Source organism: Somniosus microcephalus, chromosome 1 (genome assembly GCF_052327205.1).
Source record: "Somniosus microcephalus isolate GS21.2 chromosome 1, FLI_Smic_1.0, whole genome shotgun sequence".
Lineage (NCBI taxonomy): Eukaryota > Metazoa > Chordata > Chondrichthyes > Squaliformes > Somniosidae > Somniosus > Somniosus microcephalus.
The window spans coordinates 58,861,520-58,880,442 of record NC_140987.1 but is presented as its reverse complement, the minus strand read 5'-3'; the positions used below and the strand labels follow the sequence as shown (position 1 = coordinate 58,880,442).

Below are 18,923 nucleotides of genomic sequence, written 5' to 3'. Positions count from 1 at the left end.
ACAACCCTCTATGTGAAATAATCTCTCCTCATATCCCCTCCAGTTCGTTTGCCAATTATTTTAAATCTATGACCTCTCGTTACCGATCCACTTGCCAATTTCTCTCTATTTGCGCTATCAAAACCCCTCATAATTTTGAATACCTTTATTAGGTTTCCCCTTAACCCTCTCTGCTCGAAGGTGAACAATCCCAGCTTCTTTAATCTCTCTAAATAACTGGTATCATCCTGGTAAACCTCCGCTGTATCCTCTCCAAGGCCTTGACATCCTTCCTAAAGTGTGGTGCCCAAAATTTTACACAATACTACAGCTGAGGCCTAACCAGTGATTTGTAAAGGTTTAGCATGACTTCCTTGTTTTTGTAATCAATGCTCCGATTTACAAAGCCAAGTATACCATATGCTTTAATAACGCCTCAATAACTTGCCCTGCCACCTTCAAGGATTTGTGAATATGCACCCCCAGGTCCCTCTGCTCTTGCACCCCCTCAAAATAGTACCATTTAAATTATACTGCCACTTCTTCATGTTGTTTCTCCCAAAGTGCATCACTTCACACTTATCTATATTAAATTGCATCTGCCACGTGTCTGCACATTTCACCAGTCTGTCTAGGTCCACCTGAAGTCTGCTACTATCCTGCTCACTATTTACTACCTTGCCAAGTTTTGTATCATCCATAAACGTCAAAATTGTACTCCCTATATCCAAGTCCAGGTCATTTATATATAACAAGAAAAGCAATGATCCTAATGTCGACCCTGGGGGACCCCACTGCATACCTCTCTCCAGTCAGGAAATCATTGTTTACCACTACTCTGTGCCTCCTATCCCTTAGCCAATTCTTACCCAAATCACCACCGTCACTTTAATACCATTTGCAGCTAATTTCCATATATGTCTGTTACGTGCTACTTACATAGAATATACAGCACAGAAACAGGCCATTCAGCCCAGCAAGTCCATTCCGGCGTATATCAAATGCCTTTTGAAAGTTCATACATATATCTACTGCACTACCTTCATCAACCCTCTCTGTTAAAACATGATTTGCCATTAACAAATCTGTGCTGGCTGTCCTGTATTAACCTATGCTTCTCCAAGTGAGAATTAATTTTGTCCTTGACAATGGTCCCTACTAATGGTTTTCCCACCACTAACGTTAGACTGACTGGCCTGTAGTTACCAGTTTGTCCCTCTCCCCTTTCTTGAACAGGGGTGTAACAGCTGCAATCCTCCAGTCCTCTGGCACCACTCCCATATCCAGGGAGGATTAAAAGATAGTGGTCAGAGTTTCTGCTATCTCCACCCTTGCTTCCCTCAGCAACCTAGGATGAATCCCATCTGGACCAGCTGGCTTGTTAACTTTGAGTGATGCCAACCTATTTAGCACCTCCTCTCTACCTATTTTTATCCAATCCAATTTCTCTACTCCCCCCCTCCTGTACTGCGACATTAACTTCATTCTCTTCTTTTGTGAAGACAGATGCAATGTACTCATTCAGTACCTGTCATGCCCTCTGCTTCCACAAGATTTCCTTTTTTGTCCCTAATCAGCCCCACCATTCATTTAACTATCCTTTTTATATGTTTATAAAAGATTTTCGTGTTCCCTTTTATGTTAGCTGCTAATCTTTTCTCATACTCTCTCGTTACCCTTCTTATATTCTTTTTTAATTTCCCTCTGCTCACTGTATTCTGCCTAGTTTTCTACTGTATTCGGTACATAACATTTATCATAAACCTCCATTTTCTGTTTTATTTTAACCTCTATTTCCTGTCATCCAGGAAACTCAAGCTTTGGATACCCCACCTTCCTTATAGAAATATGCTTGGTTTATAGCCAAATTATCTCCACCTTTAAGGCCTGCCATTGCTCATTTACTGTTTTCCTGTTTTCTCTTTGTTTCCAATCCACCCGTGCTAGATCCCTTCTTAAATCACTGAAATTGGCTCTTTTCACCTTTGACTTTTCTTTGACCCTTTCCATAACTACTTTAAACCTAATTATATTATGATCACTATCACCCAGATGCTCTCCCAATGCAACACACTACAGTTGCCTTACTTCATTGTCCAGAACTAGATCCAGCACTGCTTCCTTCCTCGTTGGGCTAGAAACATACTGATTAAGGAAGTTCTCCTGTATACATTTTAGGAGTTCTTCACACTCCTTGCCCTTTACTCTGTTTTATTCCCCCAGTCTATTAGGGTAGCTGAAGTCCCCTACTATTACTGCTCTAATATTTTTACATTTCTCTGAAATTTGCCTACAGATTTGCTCCACTATCTCCTTCTCACTATTTGGGGGTCTATAGTAAACACCCAGCAATGTAACAGCTCCTTTTCTGTTCCTTAAGTCTAACCAAATAGATACAGTCTTTGAACCCTCTAGTATATCATCCCTCTGTAGAACTGTAATATTTTCCTTGATCAATACTGCCACCCATGCACCTCTCCTTTCTTTATTCCTTTCCTATCCCTCCTGAATACTTTGTAGCCAGGTATTTTTAGTTCCCATTCCTGCCAGGTCTCCGTCATAGCCACTATATCATAACCCCATAGGGCAACTTGTGCCTGCAGCTCATCAACCTTATTTGTAACACTCCTCGCATTAACACACATGCATTCCAACACCATGCTAGTCGGCTTTGCTTTTTTCCCTTCATCTAATTCCTGCTCTTTCTACATCATTCTTTGCCTTGTTGCTGTTTGTCCCTCCTAGTTTTCTATGCACTTCATCTCACCTCCCTTCTGCTACTTTCTGGTGTCCCTCCACTCTAATGTTCCAAAGTATTTTAATGAAGCAGAAGACACATGGTAAGCTTGTGAGTCTGCTCCACAGCACTCGGCACCAACAGTGATGAATTTGTAATATTTACACAGCATTCTCTGAACTCTTTCCCTCCCCACCTCTCCTGTCCTTGTTGATAGTGGAGGTAGTTTACACTGCAGTGGAGCAGGCATTCGGAATGGGAATCACTTTGCCTTTCACCTGTTTTAGTAAAATGGAAGGATGCAGGGCTCCCCATAGAATTGCCAAGGCAGAAAGCGTGGAGCAACATAATACTGCAAACAGGGCTGATGTTAGAGGCAAGTACACATTGCATTTATTGCTACATTGATATTTCTTTAAAAATGCTGAATTTAGAAGGAATATGGTTTTTAACAGGTATGTGGGTGGAGCACATTCTTTGTCAAGACATTCAGGTATAATAATACATAATAAACACTTACCCTATGTAGAATCCAGTGTATATGAAGATATTCTAGACCCTGGAGTGTCATTAACGTATATGCTTTTATGTTAGCAGGAGTCAGCACAAGGCTGGTATCTTTTATTATTACCTGTATTTGGTGAAAGAGCAGTTAAAAATAAACTTTTAGAATGCCAGGCACAACAGTGTCTGATTTCCTGTCACCTGCGTCACTTATGGAACGCAAGCCAGAAAGTGACATACATGTTAAATTTTACCTCTAAATCGGTCTCCATAAAGTCGAACACAAGACTGATGTTGGACTTGTGGCCAAAAGCATCAAGAAGCTAAGGAGAAAAATTACAAAAAGTCAGCATTTTACTTCCATTTACTTGAGTGTTAAATTTTGAAAAGCAAACCAAAACACCCCTATTATCTCACACAACGATAACAGAGATTAAAGCTACATGGCTCCATAATTTACTAAATTCAGTACTGCTCACAAATATAAATAGCTTGAGTAGAAATAGCATGATTTTTAACCTATTTGGTTTGAGTAAAATAGTTTCTTGAAATGAACTCTAAGATTCCTACTACTCCTGTGTGACTGATGACACTTACTCTACTACAGGGAAACAATGCTTTTGAATATTTTCATAGCTTTACAAAGAACTTCTTTTGTCCGATCGCAGCCCTGCCTTCAATCTATTATTTTCTTTCCAGTTTTGAAGAAGGGTTCGACCCGAAACGTCAACTCAAGTTTCTCTCCACGGATGTTGCCTGACCTGCTGAGTTTTTCCAGCATTTTCTGTTGTTATTTCGGATTTCCAACAGCTGCAGTATTTTGCTAGCTCCCTAATTAGTGAAATATCTTGCACATTGTGTATCCCGTAGGTTTGCTTTAACATGAAAAGTCTGTAACTATTGAATTATTTGCTATGTCTATTTTATTCTTCAATACTTTCACAACCCAGAGTAGAACACAGGAACGGGAAAAGGCCATTCAGCCATTCAATTAGATCATGACTGATCTGCACCTCGATTCCATTGACCTGCCTTTGCTCCATATCCCGATTTGTCTTTCTCAAATTAAAAGTTGATGACCTCACACTTCTCCACATTGAACTCCATCTGCCATAATTTTGCTCACTCACTTAGTCTGTCTATCTCTCTTTGTAACTTCCTGCTCCTGTCTCCACAACTTACTGTGCCTCCTAACTTAGTGTCATCTGCAAACTTGGATATACAACTCTCTATTCCTTCATCTCATTTATATATGTTGAAAAGCAGAGGCCTCAAATCAGATCCTTGAGGAACGTCACGTCAAATGCCACCAATCATAGAATTAACTCTTTATCCCCACTCCCTTTTCTACCTCCCAACACATTACCAACCCATGTCTCAAGGTTACCTCCAATTGTATTTTTAAATTCCCTTGTGCCACTGGTATTTTGTCCTCATTCTCCACTGTGAAAACAGATACAAAGTACTCATTTAACAAGCCTGCCATTTCCTTATTATCCATTTTAGTCTTGCCTTCATGTCTTTAATTGGCCCACATTCCCCTTTACTACTCTCTTTCTTTATAAAAACTTTTGCTGTTTGTTTTGATATTCCTTGCAAGCTTTTTTCATAATCCCTTTTTGCAACTCATTACTTTCTTTGTATTCCTTTGTTGCTTTTTATAACTCTTCCAGTCTGCTGGGATTTCCACCTTTCCTTGCATTTGTGTAAACTTTTTCTTTCAGCTTAATACTGTCTTTTACCTCATTTGTTGACCCTGGTTGCTTAACTATACAAGTGGAGTCTTTGCCTTTTAGGGGTATGTACTGGCTTTGTAGCATACCAAATACTTTTTTGAATACTTCCCACTGTTTGTCTGTCAGTTTACCCAATTAACAGTTCAGCTCAGTTTAGTGCAGTCAATTCATTTCTCATCCCTTCGAAGTTTGCCTTACTTAAATTTAAAAAAAATTCAGATTTTTTATTATTTGTAGAAAATTATTTTGAAATTATTCTGTCATACTTACTCCTATAATATTTGGATGGCTGAGTTCCTGTAGTAACTTGATTTCTCGGAGGGCTGTTCTATTAATACCTGCAACAACAGAACATTAGTTAAAAATGTGATGCGCCAACATATAATCATGGTTACAGATTAGATTTCTTTAACTGGTTCAAATTTCTTACAGCTTTTAAAGTTTGTTCTTCTGACTAATTAGTAAATAATGGACTGTTTTCTGTCATGAAAGCAGGATGTAGGAGACTACAATACTACTGAGAATGAAGGTGAAATTGAGTTTTGAATCTGTGACCCGAGGTATAAAGTATCCCAAGATCAATTCAGGTGATTTTCTATCACTTTGTTTTCTCAAATCATAGTAACAAACAAATTTACTTCTCCCCAGCAGTCTATATATCAAAATAATTTTCAAGGGCCACTTACAGCATTTTCTTTATACAAAAGATACCTGCAATTTTCATTTCAATAAATCTGAGCCATTTAAAGTTAAAATAAAACTAAGTACTGCAGGTGTGGTAAATCTGAAAAAAAAACAGAAAATGCTGGAAATACCCAGCACGTCAGGCAGCTACTGTGGAGAGAGAAACAGTGATGACCTTTCCAGCATTTTCTGTTTTATTATAAAAAGTTAAAATTAGCTCAATTATTTTGAACACAGAATCATTTATTGTTGCTGATTATGTTCGCCTACTTAGATCTCGAACTGGCGTGAATAATGACGTGATCACTGGTACCAACCTAGGGCTATCAAATCGGGTCAAAGGCCAGGCAATGCCGTCAGTGCCTGGTTCATCGACCTCGGGACGTTAGCTGATTATAACAAGATATTGTGCAGTGCAGTTGTAACTTGCCCTCCATTACAAAACAAAACACACATTTGACCACTCATCTCTCAGATAATAATTATTTTGCTATATTAGTGAGCTCAAGCATTTTGTGGGGAATGTGGGGACGAGAGAGTTAAATCTTCAATCTGTATTATAGCTGCAGTGTCATATATTAGCTTGTGGGATAAAAAAAAAGTCACTTCGTTTTTAAGTAGCAGTTTTGAACACCTTTATGAACATCAGTAGATATTATCTTCAGGCAAACCTAGTTTACTGTTACAGTACCTTTGAGGGGGACAAAGTATTTTGACATGCTGCTGTTTTGATTGGTGATGTACAAGAACACATCCGGTGGACAAGAGTATTATTTGGACAATGCACATATTTTGGTTTCAAGAATTCAGAGATTATTAAAAATATTAGCAACAATCAATTTCACAACAATTTATATATTTCTAATAAAAGTCACACTTTTGACCGAAGTAAAGATCCAAAGGTAAATAAAACATTACTTGCAAAAGGATGTGGAAGGAGGAAAGAGTCAAAGTAGTACTTAATTAAAGTGCACAAATGCTTGGTCTTGACAGGATCATCTGAGTGGTTCTTCCTAGAACTGTACTTTTTGATGCGGTTTGGTATTATTGATGGGCCCGTGGCCTTGAGGGGGGGGTGGCTAGATTTGGATTTTCACTTCCATTGCAAGGGATTTCTTAGATGTTTGCACTTTTTAGGCATCTCCATGTCATTGTTCTCACATAACACAAAAGCGAGCTCATATAATAAGCAAGCCCACACCTCCTATGAACTGAAGCAATACCCTGCGTGCATTTTAATCTGGGATAGTGTGCCCTTGGAGAACAATAGATCTGTTTACTGTCTCTGGGTTACATATAAGATTTTCACTATGTGCTCACATCACTTCAGAGGACGATTAATATTAGTTACGTCAAACACTTTTATAACTGACTAAGCTACCAAACAGGTTTATTCACAGATAGTCATTTCAGAACCAAACACTAACAGCGAGTTGTTGGAATCAAGCGAAATGACAGCAACTTTAAACCAATTTATGAAGTGTTAAACAGACAACCTGTCAGCTAAGTTCCTTTGATTGGCTTTCTTTACAGATCCTTTTTAAAAGAATAGACAAAAGCTTCTTGAAGAGGGGATAGGCACTAGGCACCCAATCCTTACCAGTTACAGACTTTCTAGAATTACACTAGAGCTTCTTCCAATGGAGCTACCTCTTGCCTCTACATTTGTTGCAGCTGGATTAACTAACTGGTACATTAAGAGTTCCCATGAAATATAGACTCGGCTTTCAAAATTCAGTCAGCTAGACAGAGGTACTTGCCTCTGAAAATGAACAGCAGATTCCGTAAAACATACACAAAAGCATGTGATGGCAACCTGTTTGTTCCTAGGCTATCCTGCTTAAATTATGATGATTACTTGCCCAGTCATACATGATAATTATTTCTAGCATTTGGGTGTGTTTGGTGACGGTTTATCCAGAAGTGTTTATCCAGAAAAGTGAGCTTTTCTTAGTAATAAAGTATACTGACTGGCTTTTTTCCTAATTATTTCACGCAGAACCAAAAGAATAGAACCATTCTGCCAGGATACAGTTACAAATAATGTTCTTTTTCTTAAAATAACCTATTTTTAAACTAAAACATTTTAAGCAGTCCAGGGGAAAAAAAGGCCATCAGCGCGCACCGTTAAGTGTAAATCGGACAACAACTTCCAGTGACCGCACATGCATAGTTAAACGCGGAAATCAGGATGTTGCTGTCCCAAGTTTGTTTGCCGCTGACCGCAAGAGAGTCTTAGAGATCCACAAGGTTGCTGTTACCTTACTGAAATCAAATGTAGTTACAGGAAACTCTTTTTTATCCGGCACCGACAGGACCGGCGTGGTGCCGGTTGATCAAAAAGTCCAGATTACAGGGAGGTATACTAAGGTACGAGAGCTCACAGATCCAGGCGTCCCTGTTGCATGGCAACAGGTGCAGGAACCCCGGATACACGACCACAGATCCAGGAACCCCGGTTACACGGCCACTAATATGAAGTAAAACTTACCTGAACCTACTCCTGAATTTTGCCGGTTAAGAGAGATGTCCGGTTATTTAGGTGCCAGTAAAAAGAGAGTTTCCTGTATTTGGACAAATCATCTGCACATTCTAAAAGGACCTCCGATTCTGAAACAATTAGGATACTCCGCTACTCACCATCTTTAGCTTCTGATCTGTGACCAACCTTAATCTGAAAAGAAAGTAAATACAGGAGTAGAAAATGAAGTGTATTTAAGCAGAGTAAATATTTCAGTTGTAACATCACAATGTTACTGATAAATTGATGGTGTTTCTAATACGGAACCAGCCCTCTATGAAAATTGTGTTCTCTGAAGGCTGTACCTGCAGCGTTTCCAAATTTATTAGGACGCCCAGTTGTGTGAATATTTATACTGTTTCTAGGATAGATTCCAGGTGGCATTCCCAGACAAACCAATCTTCAAGGATGGAGTATATGCAAACCCCTCAAGGAGCAGATGCACAGCCAATACAAAGAGAAAAATTCCGTAAACAAAATATGTTTTGGAATGGAAGTCAGGCTGCAAAGCAGTATAGTGTATTGGAATCACTTGAAACCATAAAAGCATTCTACAAAATATCTATTTTTGTTTCTAGTACTTGGGTGTAATAAATTCTGAGAGGGTGAGGTGAAAAGCATGCGATCTAGCAGGGTGTAAAGTCTGCATACAAGATTCTTATGTCATTTATTGCTCTATTCCCACATGATGTGACCTGGAAATTTAAAATAGTTTATTGCATGTCTTTAGGGGATGTGGGTATTATTTTTCAGAATACTTTGCGACTAAACACATCAAAAGAGATAAGAACATAAGAAATAGGAGCAGGAGTAGGCCATTCGGCCCGTCGAGCCTGCTCCACCATTCAATAAGATCATGGCTGATCTTCTACCTCAACTCCACCTTCCCGCACTATCCCCATATCCCTTGATTCCCTTAATATTCAAAAATCTATCGATCTCTGTCTTGAATATACTCAACGACTGAGCCTCCACAGCCCTTGGGGTAGAGAATTCCAAAGATTCACCACCCTCTGAGTGAAGAAATTTCTCCTCATCTCAGTCCTAAATGGCCAACCCCTTATTCTGAGACGGACTCCTAGTTCTAGACTCCCCAGCCAGGGGAATCATCCTCCAGCATCAACCCTGTCAAGCCCGTTATGAATTTTGTATGTTTCAATGAGATCACCTCTCATTCTTCTAAACTCTAGAGAATATAGGCCTAGTCTACTCAATCTCTCCTCATAGAACAATCTCCTCGTCCCAGGAATCATTCTAATGAACCTTCGTTGCACTTCCTCGAAGGTAAGTATATCCTTCCTTAGATAAGGAGACCAAAACTGTACACAGTACGCCAGGTGTGGTCTCACTAAGGCCCTATATAATTGTAGTAAGACTTCTTTACTCTTATACGCCAATCCCTTTGTAATAAAGGCTAACATGCCATTTGCTTTCCTAATTGCTTGCTGTATCTGCATGTTAACTTTCTGTGATTTGTTACAAGGATACCCAGGTCCCTCTGAATACCAACATTTCCCAATCTCTCACCATTTATAAATATTCTGCTTTTCTATTTTTCCTACCAAAGTGGCTAACTACACACTTCGCCACAGTATATTCCATCTGCCATGTCCTTGTCCACTCACTTAACCTGTCTATATCCCTTTGCAGCTTCTTTGCTTCCTCCGCATAACTTACTTTCCCAACTAACTTTGTATCGTCAGCAAACTTGGATACATTACACTCGGTCCCCTCATCTAAGTTTGGAGCGACATATCCTAATTCCTCCACTCCAAAGTGCAGCAGATTGGTAATTACCCTTTAATTGTCTTATTGCTATTGGAAGTGTAGTTCTAGATGGGTTCTGGGGATGCCTGTGTCTGGGCTCCTTGAATTATGTCATCAAGAGATGGTACATACAGTCGGTCAGAATGCAGCAAGAACAGGGAATCTCAGCATGTCTAACTGGCAAGCCTCTTAAAAGTCCATGTAATGGCTTTAAAATTATTTCCAAAAGGCTACATTAGAATCACCAAGCCAGTCAACTAAGCTTACGGCAACTTCTGGTTTCTGTCAGCAGAGTCAGGCTGCATAAAAATGCTAAGTAAAGTTCACCAGCTTTGGGACCCTATTCTCCTTCTCCCCTTATGGAAAATAAATTCAACAATGTTTGCAACTTGGCCCTACTTTGGTATCAGACTGCAATTTTATTATAGATTTAAAACAGACTGTGTCATCAGATTCTAGTACAGAACATTGTCACATCTAGTGCACCCACTAAACGCTGCCACTAAGCAATATGCAGGATTTTGTTTCTGTATCTGGAATACTGTCCTGGAATTTTTGAAATATTTGTTTCTTCACTTTTCTGGAAGATTACACTATAAAGTTGCAGAATTTAAAAGCAGGAACTTCCAAAAATGGACAAGGGTTTAACCCTTAGATTACAGACTTGAAAGCCTTACATCAATTGTGGCCAAAGTGTTCAAGACTTTGATGAGGGATAGGATAAGGAATCATCTTGCAAGCGCAGGGCTTGATCAGAGAGCCAACACGGGTTCAAAAGGGACGTCAACTTACTTGGAGGAGGTTGCAGATCTGGTGAACAAGGGTGGCAGCAAGATTTCTACCTAGATTTCAGGAAGGCATCTGACACTAATACGATAGCAAAATACTGCGGATGCTGGAAATACGAAATAACAACAGAAAACGCTGGAAAAACTCAGCATTTGACACTGTTACACAGAACAGACTTATTCATAAAGGTATATGTCTGTGGGAGAGATAGCAAAGTGTTGCCAAGAGACCCACAGCAGTTAGTGCCGGGCTGCTGTTATTTATAATTTTTATAAAATGACTTAGAGGACAGAATATTGTCCAAAGTATCTATGTTTGGAAAGAACACCAAATGGGACACTGTAACCAATAATGCTAACCAATATGTGAAAATCCAAGGGGCCTGGGAAGACAATGGACAGAGATAGATAAGTGCAAAGTCATGAGATCAGCAGTAGCAGCGAGAATACAAAGTACACATTAAATGATAATTTGCCTCATTATTGGCAGTTTGCAATTTTCCTTTGAAAACTGTAAATGCTGTTCTGTCTTTACCAATCTATTAGATGTGTAGTTCTTCTTGATGAAAGCCGTGCTTACCTTCTTTATTGCAACAATGTTGTCTGTGTTCTTGTCTTTTGCCTTATATACAGTGGCAAACTAAAAATTGAAAACAGAAAAATTTACTGTACCATTTACAAGAGTAAGGAAGTCTTACTACAATTGTACAGGGCTTTGGTGAGACCACACCTGGAATACGGTGCACAGTTTTGGTCTACTTATCTGAGGAAGGACATACTTGCCTTAAGAGGCTGTGCAACAAAGGTTCACTAGATTGATCCCTGGGATGAGAGGGTTGTCCTCTGAGGAGTAGATTGGGTCTATACCACCTGGAGTTTAGAAGAATGAGAGGTGATCTCATTGAAACATACAAGATACTGAGGGAGATTGACAGGGTAGATGCTGAGAGGTGGGTTCCCTTGGCTGGAGAGTCTAGAACTAGGGGGCATAGTCTCAGGATAAGGGGTCGGCCATTTAAGACGGAGATGAGGAGGAATTTCTTCACTCAGAGGGTTGTGAATCTTTGGAATTCTCTACCCGAGGGCTTTGGATGCTGACTCGTTGAGTATATTCAGGGCTGAGACACAGATTTTTGGACTCTAGGGGAATCAAGGGATATGGAGATCGGGCGGGAAAATGGAGTGGAGGTCGAAGATCAGCCACAATCTCTTCCCACCTACATTTGCGACTCTTCCGACACCCTCCGCCACTTTAACAGTTTCCAGTTTCCTGGCCCCGACAGTCTCCTTTTCACTATGGACGTCCAATCTCTCTACACCGCCATCCCCCACCAGGACGGCCTGAGGGCACTCCGCTTCTTCCTTGAACAGAGGCCCAACCAGTCCCCATCCTCCTCCGCCTGGCAGAACTTGTTCTTACTTTGAACAACTCCTCCTTTGACTCCACTCACTTCTTCCAAATTAAAGGTGTTGCTATGGGAACCCGCATGGGTCCTAGCTATGCCTGCCTTTTCGTGGGATATGTGGAACATTCTTTGTTCCAGTCCTACTCAGGTCCCCTCCCTCACCTCTTTCCGGTACATTGATGACTCTATTGGTGCCGTTTCCTGCTCTCGTCCGGAACTAGAACATTTCATTCACTTTGCTTTCAATTTTCACCCTTCCCTCACCTTCACATGGTCCATCTCCGACTCGTCCCTTCCTTGACTTCTCTGTCTCCATTTCTGGGGATAGGCTATCGACAAACATCCACTATAAACCCAGTGACTCCCACAGCTACCTGGATTACACTTCCTTCCACCCCTATTCCATTCTCCCAGTTTCTCCATCTCCGTCGCATCGGTTCTGACGATGCCACCTTCCATACTAGTGCTTCAGATATGGCCTCCTTTTTCCTCAAGCGAGGATTCCCCTCTACTGTGGTCGACATGGCCCTTGACCGCGTCCGTTCCATTTCCCGCACTTCTGCTCTCACTCCGTCCCCTCTCTCCCAGAACCATGATAGGGTTCCCCTTGTCCTCACCTTTCACCCCACCAGCCTCCACGTTCAACAGATCATCCTCTGCCATTTCCGCCACCTCCAGCGCGATCCCACCATCTTCCCCTCCCCTCCCCTTTCAGCATTCCACTCCCTCCGCGACATCCTGGTCCACTCCTCTATCACCCCCAACACCCCTTCCCACGGCACCTTCCCGTGCAAGCGCAGGAAATGCAACACCTGCCCTTTTACCTCCTCCCTTCCCACCATCCAGGGTCACAATCACTCCTTCCAGGTGAAACAGCGATTTATTTGTACTTCTTGCAATTTAGTATACTGTATTCGCTGCTCACGATGTGGTCTCCTCTACATTGGGGAGACCAAACGCAGATTGGGTGACCGCTTTGCAGAACACCGCTGTTCACTCCATAAGCGTGACCCCGAGCCTTCGGTCGCCTGTCACTTTAATTCTCCACTCTCACTCTGACCTTTCCGTCCTCGGCCTATTACACTGTTCCAACGAAGCTCAATGTAAGCTCGAGGAACAGCACCTCATCTTTCGATTAGGCACTTTACAGCCTTCTGGACTCAGCATCGAGTTCAACAATTTCAGACCATAACCTCAGCCCCTATGTTTTCTTTTCTCTCTCACATGGCAGCTGCTGATCATTCTGCCATTGCCATTTACACCTCATCTAGAGTCATCTTTTGTTTCTTAACTTGTCCTTTCCTCCCTTTCCCTGCCCCACACTTGCTTAAATATCTGTTACTTCTCCAACTTTTTCCAGTTCTGACAAAGGGTCATCGACTTGAAACATTAACTCTGTTTCTCTCTCCACAATGCTGTTTGACCTGCTGAGTGTTTCCAGTTGTTTCAGATTTCCAGCATCTGCAGTATTTTGCTATTGTATCAGCCATAATCGGCTCGAGGGGCCGCATGGCCTACTCCTGCTCCTATTTCTTATTTAGGTTGGGGAGAAAAAAATCAAACTGTAAAACACAGCTGCCAAAAACAAGCCTATAATTTAAGGCATTTAAACTGCAAATTGTGGATTTTATCATCTCTCCCTTCTTGCATCTGTGTATCTCTCTAAATTTCAGTTTTCCATTTCTTACAGTTTTTCATGACAAAGTAATCTTCAAAGCTGTCCATTATATATAAAAGGAACATTATTACCTTGCATCTGATTGTTCATTTTCATCATGGCAAAGAAAGAGAATCATTTTTTGAGCAGCAGAATAATGAGTTGCTTCTACTTTTCATACACAACACAAATGGAAAACTAGTACGGCATAGATACAGTTAAAAGTAAACAGGCAAAAAGCGATGTGAGAGGGATTGGAAAGACAGAATGAAGGCAAGCCTTATGATTCCCAGACAGAGGTGAGGCAAGATGAGACACAGCAGCAATGAGACCTGAAATACAAAAGGAAATAAATGGAAAATTTTGCAATGTTTTAATTAGTTTAATTCTACAGGTAATCTAGATTTTCCAATCTACACACAACAACAGGTTCCAAAAGCTATGCAGTGATGTAGGGAATGCAGTCCAGAAATAGAGTTCAGCAGCTAAAACAGTGAAAGCAGATAGAGAAGATTTCCATATTTTTTGAACGGTCTTGGTCCTACTTATGACTAACATATTCAAATTATGCAATACTCCAGTGAGTTACTGAGTTCGCAAATGACAGGCTTGCGTTTTGCTTTGGTGCTGCGAGACTTAAAATGACAATGGGCCTCACTACAAAATTGTATGATAACTTCTTACAGATATGATGCGCATATATTGCTTCACAGAAATCATCCAGCTTATATCACAAAGTATGCAAGATGTTTTTGCAGGACGGTTTTCTCTCATCCTCTCCCCTCATAAAAGGCATCAACTCCTTTGTAAGAAATCATGAATTGGAAGAAATAACTCAAGACAAAAAAGTCTCTTCAGACTGGTGTTCGAATAACTGGATAGACGCTTCGAATTTATTTATGTTCTTGGTTCCCTGCGGATGTTCTAACAGTCTGCACCGTGTGTGGCAATGACCTTGTTTCCAGACTAGCTGTCTGCTGTTTGTGCGCTAGAAAGGTTGTTGATTGTATCTTTGATAATCTACCTGAGGCCCACCCCTAAGAAGAAAGTAAAATAGATATCTAAAAGCTTTTAGCACAGACGGTGAAGGGAAGAGCTGTTCGCGCACGCCAGCCGTCTGTCTGATCAGGACCGATACCAGCTGCTTGTCACAGTCGTGTGTCTACTATGTCTATCTTGATTGCGTGTTGTACTTAACTTAAACTGCCGCTCCTTAATAAAATGCCTTACAACTCCTAAGACCCTTTGGGTAATGTGTGTGTGACCTGTGATCCAAATCTTACACCTTGTTGGGTTCCAATTATGTAGGGACCAGTTGCTCTACGGTGTCTCATCCAAGTCTCGACAGTGGGTATTGATAGGCTATTTAACAGCAGGAGGCATCATATGCAGTTCAATCCTGTCTTCATCCAATGTCCACAATGTACACTTCCAGCAGAGTTCACTGGATAGTGATTGGAAGTGGGAATCCTGGACGATTTTCCCCTCCATAACTCAGGGAAGCTGAGGCTAATCATAATGCCCATTACTGCTACCCTGAGTGAGATCAACTAACTTAACAGACTAATGATTGAATTTGGGATCTTTCTTGTCTGTTTGGCTCAGCTACACACAGAATTACTAATATACAGGGTTCAAAGGAACTTTTGGTTGCACAACATATTTTCTGAATGTCTTTCCTTTTATACCTGGATAACAAGTTTAGAGCTGATTTTTATCTTCATCTAAACAACCTAGCAACAAGATAGGAAAATTCTAGATTTTAGAAAGTTTCACATTTTCTATTTCCAATTTTTAGTTTTTCAATTTTGTACAAGTGTTGTTTTAATCAGATATTAATTACTATCATATTTTGTCAATATTAATTGATTCTACATGTCACTTTTCTCCTGATGTCAAGAAATTTGAATGCTGAAGATGTTTTAAAAAAATTCAAGGAGAAAGGGCGTACTTTCATAGGAACATAAGAAATAGGAGCAGGAGTCGGCCATTTGGCCCCTTGAGCCTGCTCCGCCATTCAATGAGATCATGGCTCATCTGATCTTGGCCTCAACTCCACTTTCCTGCCCACTCCCCATAACCCTTGATTCCCCTGTTTTAAAAAAATCTGTCTATCTCTGTCTTAATATATCCAATGACTCCGCCTCCACAGCTCTCTGGGGTAGAGAATTCCAAAGATTCACGACTCTCAGAGAAGAAATTCCTCATCTCCGTTTTAAATGGGCGACCCCTTATTCTGAAACTATGCCCCCTAGTTCTAGATTCCCCCACAAGGGGAAACATCCTCTCAGCATCTACCCTGTCAAGCCCCCTCAGAATTTTTTTGTTTCAAGAAGATCACCTCTCATTCTTCTAAACTCCAATGAGTATACATAGAAACATAGAAGATAGGAGCAGGAGTAGGCCATTCGGCCCCTCGAGCCTATTCCGCCATTTAATGAGATCATGGATGATCATCCAAATTCAGTGCCCTGTCCCTGCTTTCTCCCCATATCCCTTGATCCCTTTAGGCCCAACCTGCTCAACCTTTCCTCATAAGACAACCCCTTCAACTCAGGAATCAGCGTAGTGAACCTTCTCTGAACTGCCTCCAATCCTTTCTTAAATAAGGAGACCAAAACTGTACACAGTACTCCAGGTGTGGTCTCACCAACGTCCTGTACAGCTGTAGTAAGAGTACTCACCATACGGTCTAGGTAATTCCTACCTTAGAGACATTTCTGATCCCCCAGACTCACCAAGGGAGCCATTCAGATGACATCAGCAAATTGGACTCATCACCAAGCATTTAAACAGGGAAGAAAGCAGATTGGTCGCTCGGCCTGGAAGCTGCAATATCACCCAAAGTACCCACAGCCTGGACTGCATTGAGATAGGCATCATGGTTAAAGAAGTGTTGGATTTGGCAAAATTGCAAATGAAACTAAATCCCAACAATCCAAAGTAACAACATGGCTATTGTTATCTGAAGTGCTGCACAGCTGTCTTGCACACCCATGCAGTGGTGGTTTTTCTATCATCTATGTTGACTATTGCACAGGATCCAGCTGAAGAAACTCGGCATAGGAGAAAAGAAAACTACTGTTCATGCGAAGTGCTTTTTGACTAATCTACTGGAATTTTTTGAGAATTTAACTGGTAAAATAGATAAGGGAGGACCAGTGGATGTGGTGTATTTGGACTTTCAGAAGGCTTTCGATAAGGTCCCACATAAGAGATTAGCGTGTAAAGTTAAGGCACATGGGATTGGGGGCAGGGTACTGACTTGGATAGAGAACTGGTTGGCAGACAGAAAGCAAAGAGTTGGAATAAACAGGTCTTTTTCTGAGTGGCAGGCAGTGGCTAGTGGGGTACCGCAGGGATCGGTCCTTGGACCCCAGCTATTCACAATATATATTAATGATCTAGACAAGGGAATTAGATGTAATATCTCCAAATTTGCAGACGACACAAAGCTGGGTGGGCGTGTGTGCTGTGAGGAGGATGCCGAGAAACTCCAGGATGATTTGGACAGGTTGGGTGATTGGGCAGAAGCATGGCAGATACAATATAACGTGGATAAATGTGAGGTTATTCACTTTGGTGGCAAAAACAGGAAGACAGATTATTATCTGAATGGCAATAGATTGGGAGAAGGAGAAGTGCAATGAGACCTGGGTGTCCTTGTGCACCAGTCGCTGAAGGTAAGCATGCAGGTGCAGCAGGCAGTTAAGAAGGCAAATGGTATGTTGGCCTTCGTAGCGAGAGGGTTTGAGTACAGGAACAAGGATGTCTTGCTGCAGTTGTACAGGGCCTTGGTGAGACCACATCTTAAGTATTGTGTGCAGTTTTGGTCGCCTTATCGGAGGAAGGATGTTCTTGCCATGGAAGGAGTTCAGCGAAGATTCACCAGGCTGATACCTGGGATGGCAGGAATGACGTATGAGGAGAGATTGGGTCGATTGGGCTTGTACTCGCTGAAGTTTAGAGGGGATCTCATTGAAACTTATAAAATTCTGACAGGACTGGACAGACTAGATGCAGGAAGGATGTTCCCGATGGTCAGGGAGTCCAGAACCAGGGGTCAGTCTAAGGATAAGGGGTAGGCCATTTAGGACAGAAATGAGGAGGAATTTCTTCACCCAGACAGTGGTGAACCTGTGGCATTCTCTACCACAGAAGGCAGTAGAGGCCAATACATTAAATATATTCAAGAAGGAGTTGGATATATTTCTTAAGGCTAAAGGGATCAAGGGGTATGGGGAGAAAGCAGGGACCGGGTACTGAATTTGGATGATCAGCCATGATCGCATTGAATGGCGGAGCAGGCTCGAGGGGCCGAATGGCCTACTCCTGCTCCTATCGTCTATGTTTCTATGTTTAGCCTTCCCATTTTCTTCCAGGCCCTGACATTTGGAATACAGTTCCTAGGATGCCAGCAGCATGGGACCTTGTTTATGTGGTCATTATTCATTTGTTAGCCAAGACAATTACTATCAGCAGGTTATTTGACAATGAAGAACATCAAAGTCAAGTCCCATCTTGTCCCTCACACCACATCCACTGGGTTACTGGAGATCAATCAGGTATAGGAACCCTGGCTGATTTTTTAACCTGACCTCATTCAGCGACATTGAGGCCAATTGCAGTGCTCCTTTCTTTGCTGTGGGTAAAATCAGCATAGATCAAGGATCTAAATTGGGAAGCTTTCAGTCTCGCAACACACCGTGCAATATGTTTACCCACCAAGCCATCGGAGAATCCAACATACAGAGCTTTCAAATTTCTTCAGTTTGGTCTCCTCATACCTGCTGAGATATGTCAATACAAAACCTTGGCACACAGTTCTTCTCCTGCTGGCTCAAAAGTGGATTTGGGAGTGGAGTTTGAATACCTATCAGTGACGAGGACTCCAAGTTCACCAACATCTCTGATCTACATCTGAATCAATTCAGTCCTGGCAGAGTTGGGGAGTTCACAATGTTAATGATGCCAAATGAATATTAAATGAATGTTGGAAATATAATTCAAACTCCAGTAGTTAGATGTTAAGCTTTGCAGTCATGTTGTTTGGATTCCATTTTTAAATCCCCTTCAACTACTTAATTCTGTGTAAAATATTGGCTACAAAAATTAGAATTATGTTCCTTTATACAGTTTTCATT

At 41.3% G+C, this 18,923-nt stretch overlaps 1 protein-coding gene across 6 annotated transcripts in view; it reads right to left on the bottom strand.

Annotated features, from left to right (window-relative positions):
• The window catches only part of cdk7 (cyclin-dependent kinase 7), a 39,538-nt gene that overhangs the window by 20,149 nt on the left and 466 nt on the right, over positions 1-18,923 (bottom strand). For 4 of the 6 annotated variants that reach the window (XM_085981923.1, XM_085981933.1, XM_085981945.1 and 1 more), the window contains exons 2-6: positions 11,297-11,356; positions 8,281-8,314; positions 5,227-5,294; positions 3,475-3,543; positions 3,237-3,347 (exon numbers count right to left, since the gene is read on the bottom strand). In XM_085981923.1, the coding sequence (XP_085838049.1) occupies positions 3,237-3,347; positions 3,475-3,543; positions 5,227-5,294; positions 8,281-8,314; positions 11,297-11,356 (342 nt within the window). Of the gene's footprint in view, positions 1-3,236; positions 3,348-3,474; positions 3,544-5,226; positions 5,295-8,280; positions 8,315-11,296; positions 11,357-18,504; positions 18,523-18,923 lie in introns of those variants that run through there. The other 2 variants (XM_085981969.1, XM_085981960.1) reach the window with 2 other exon arrangements.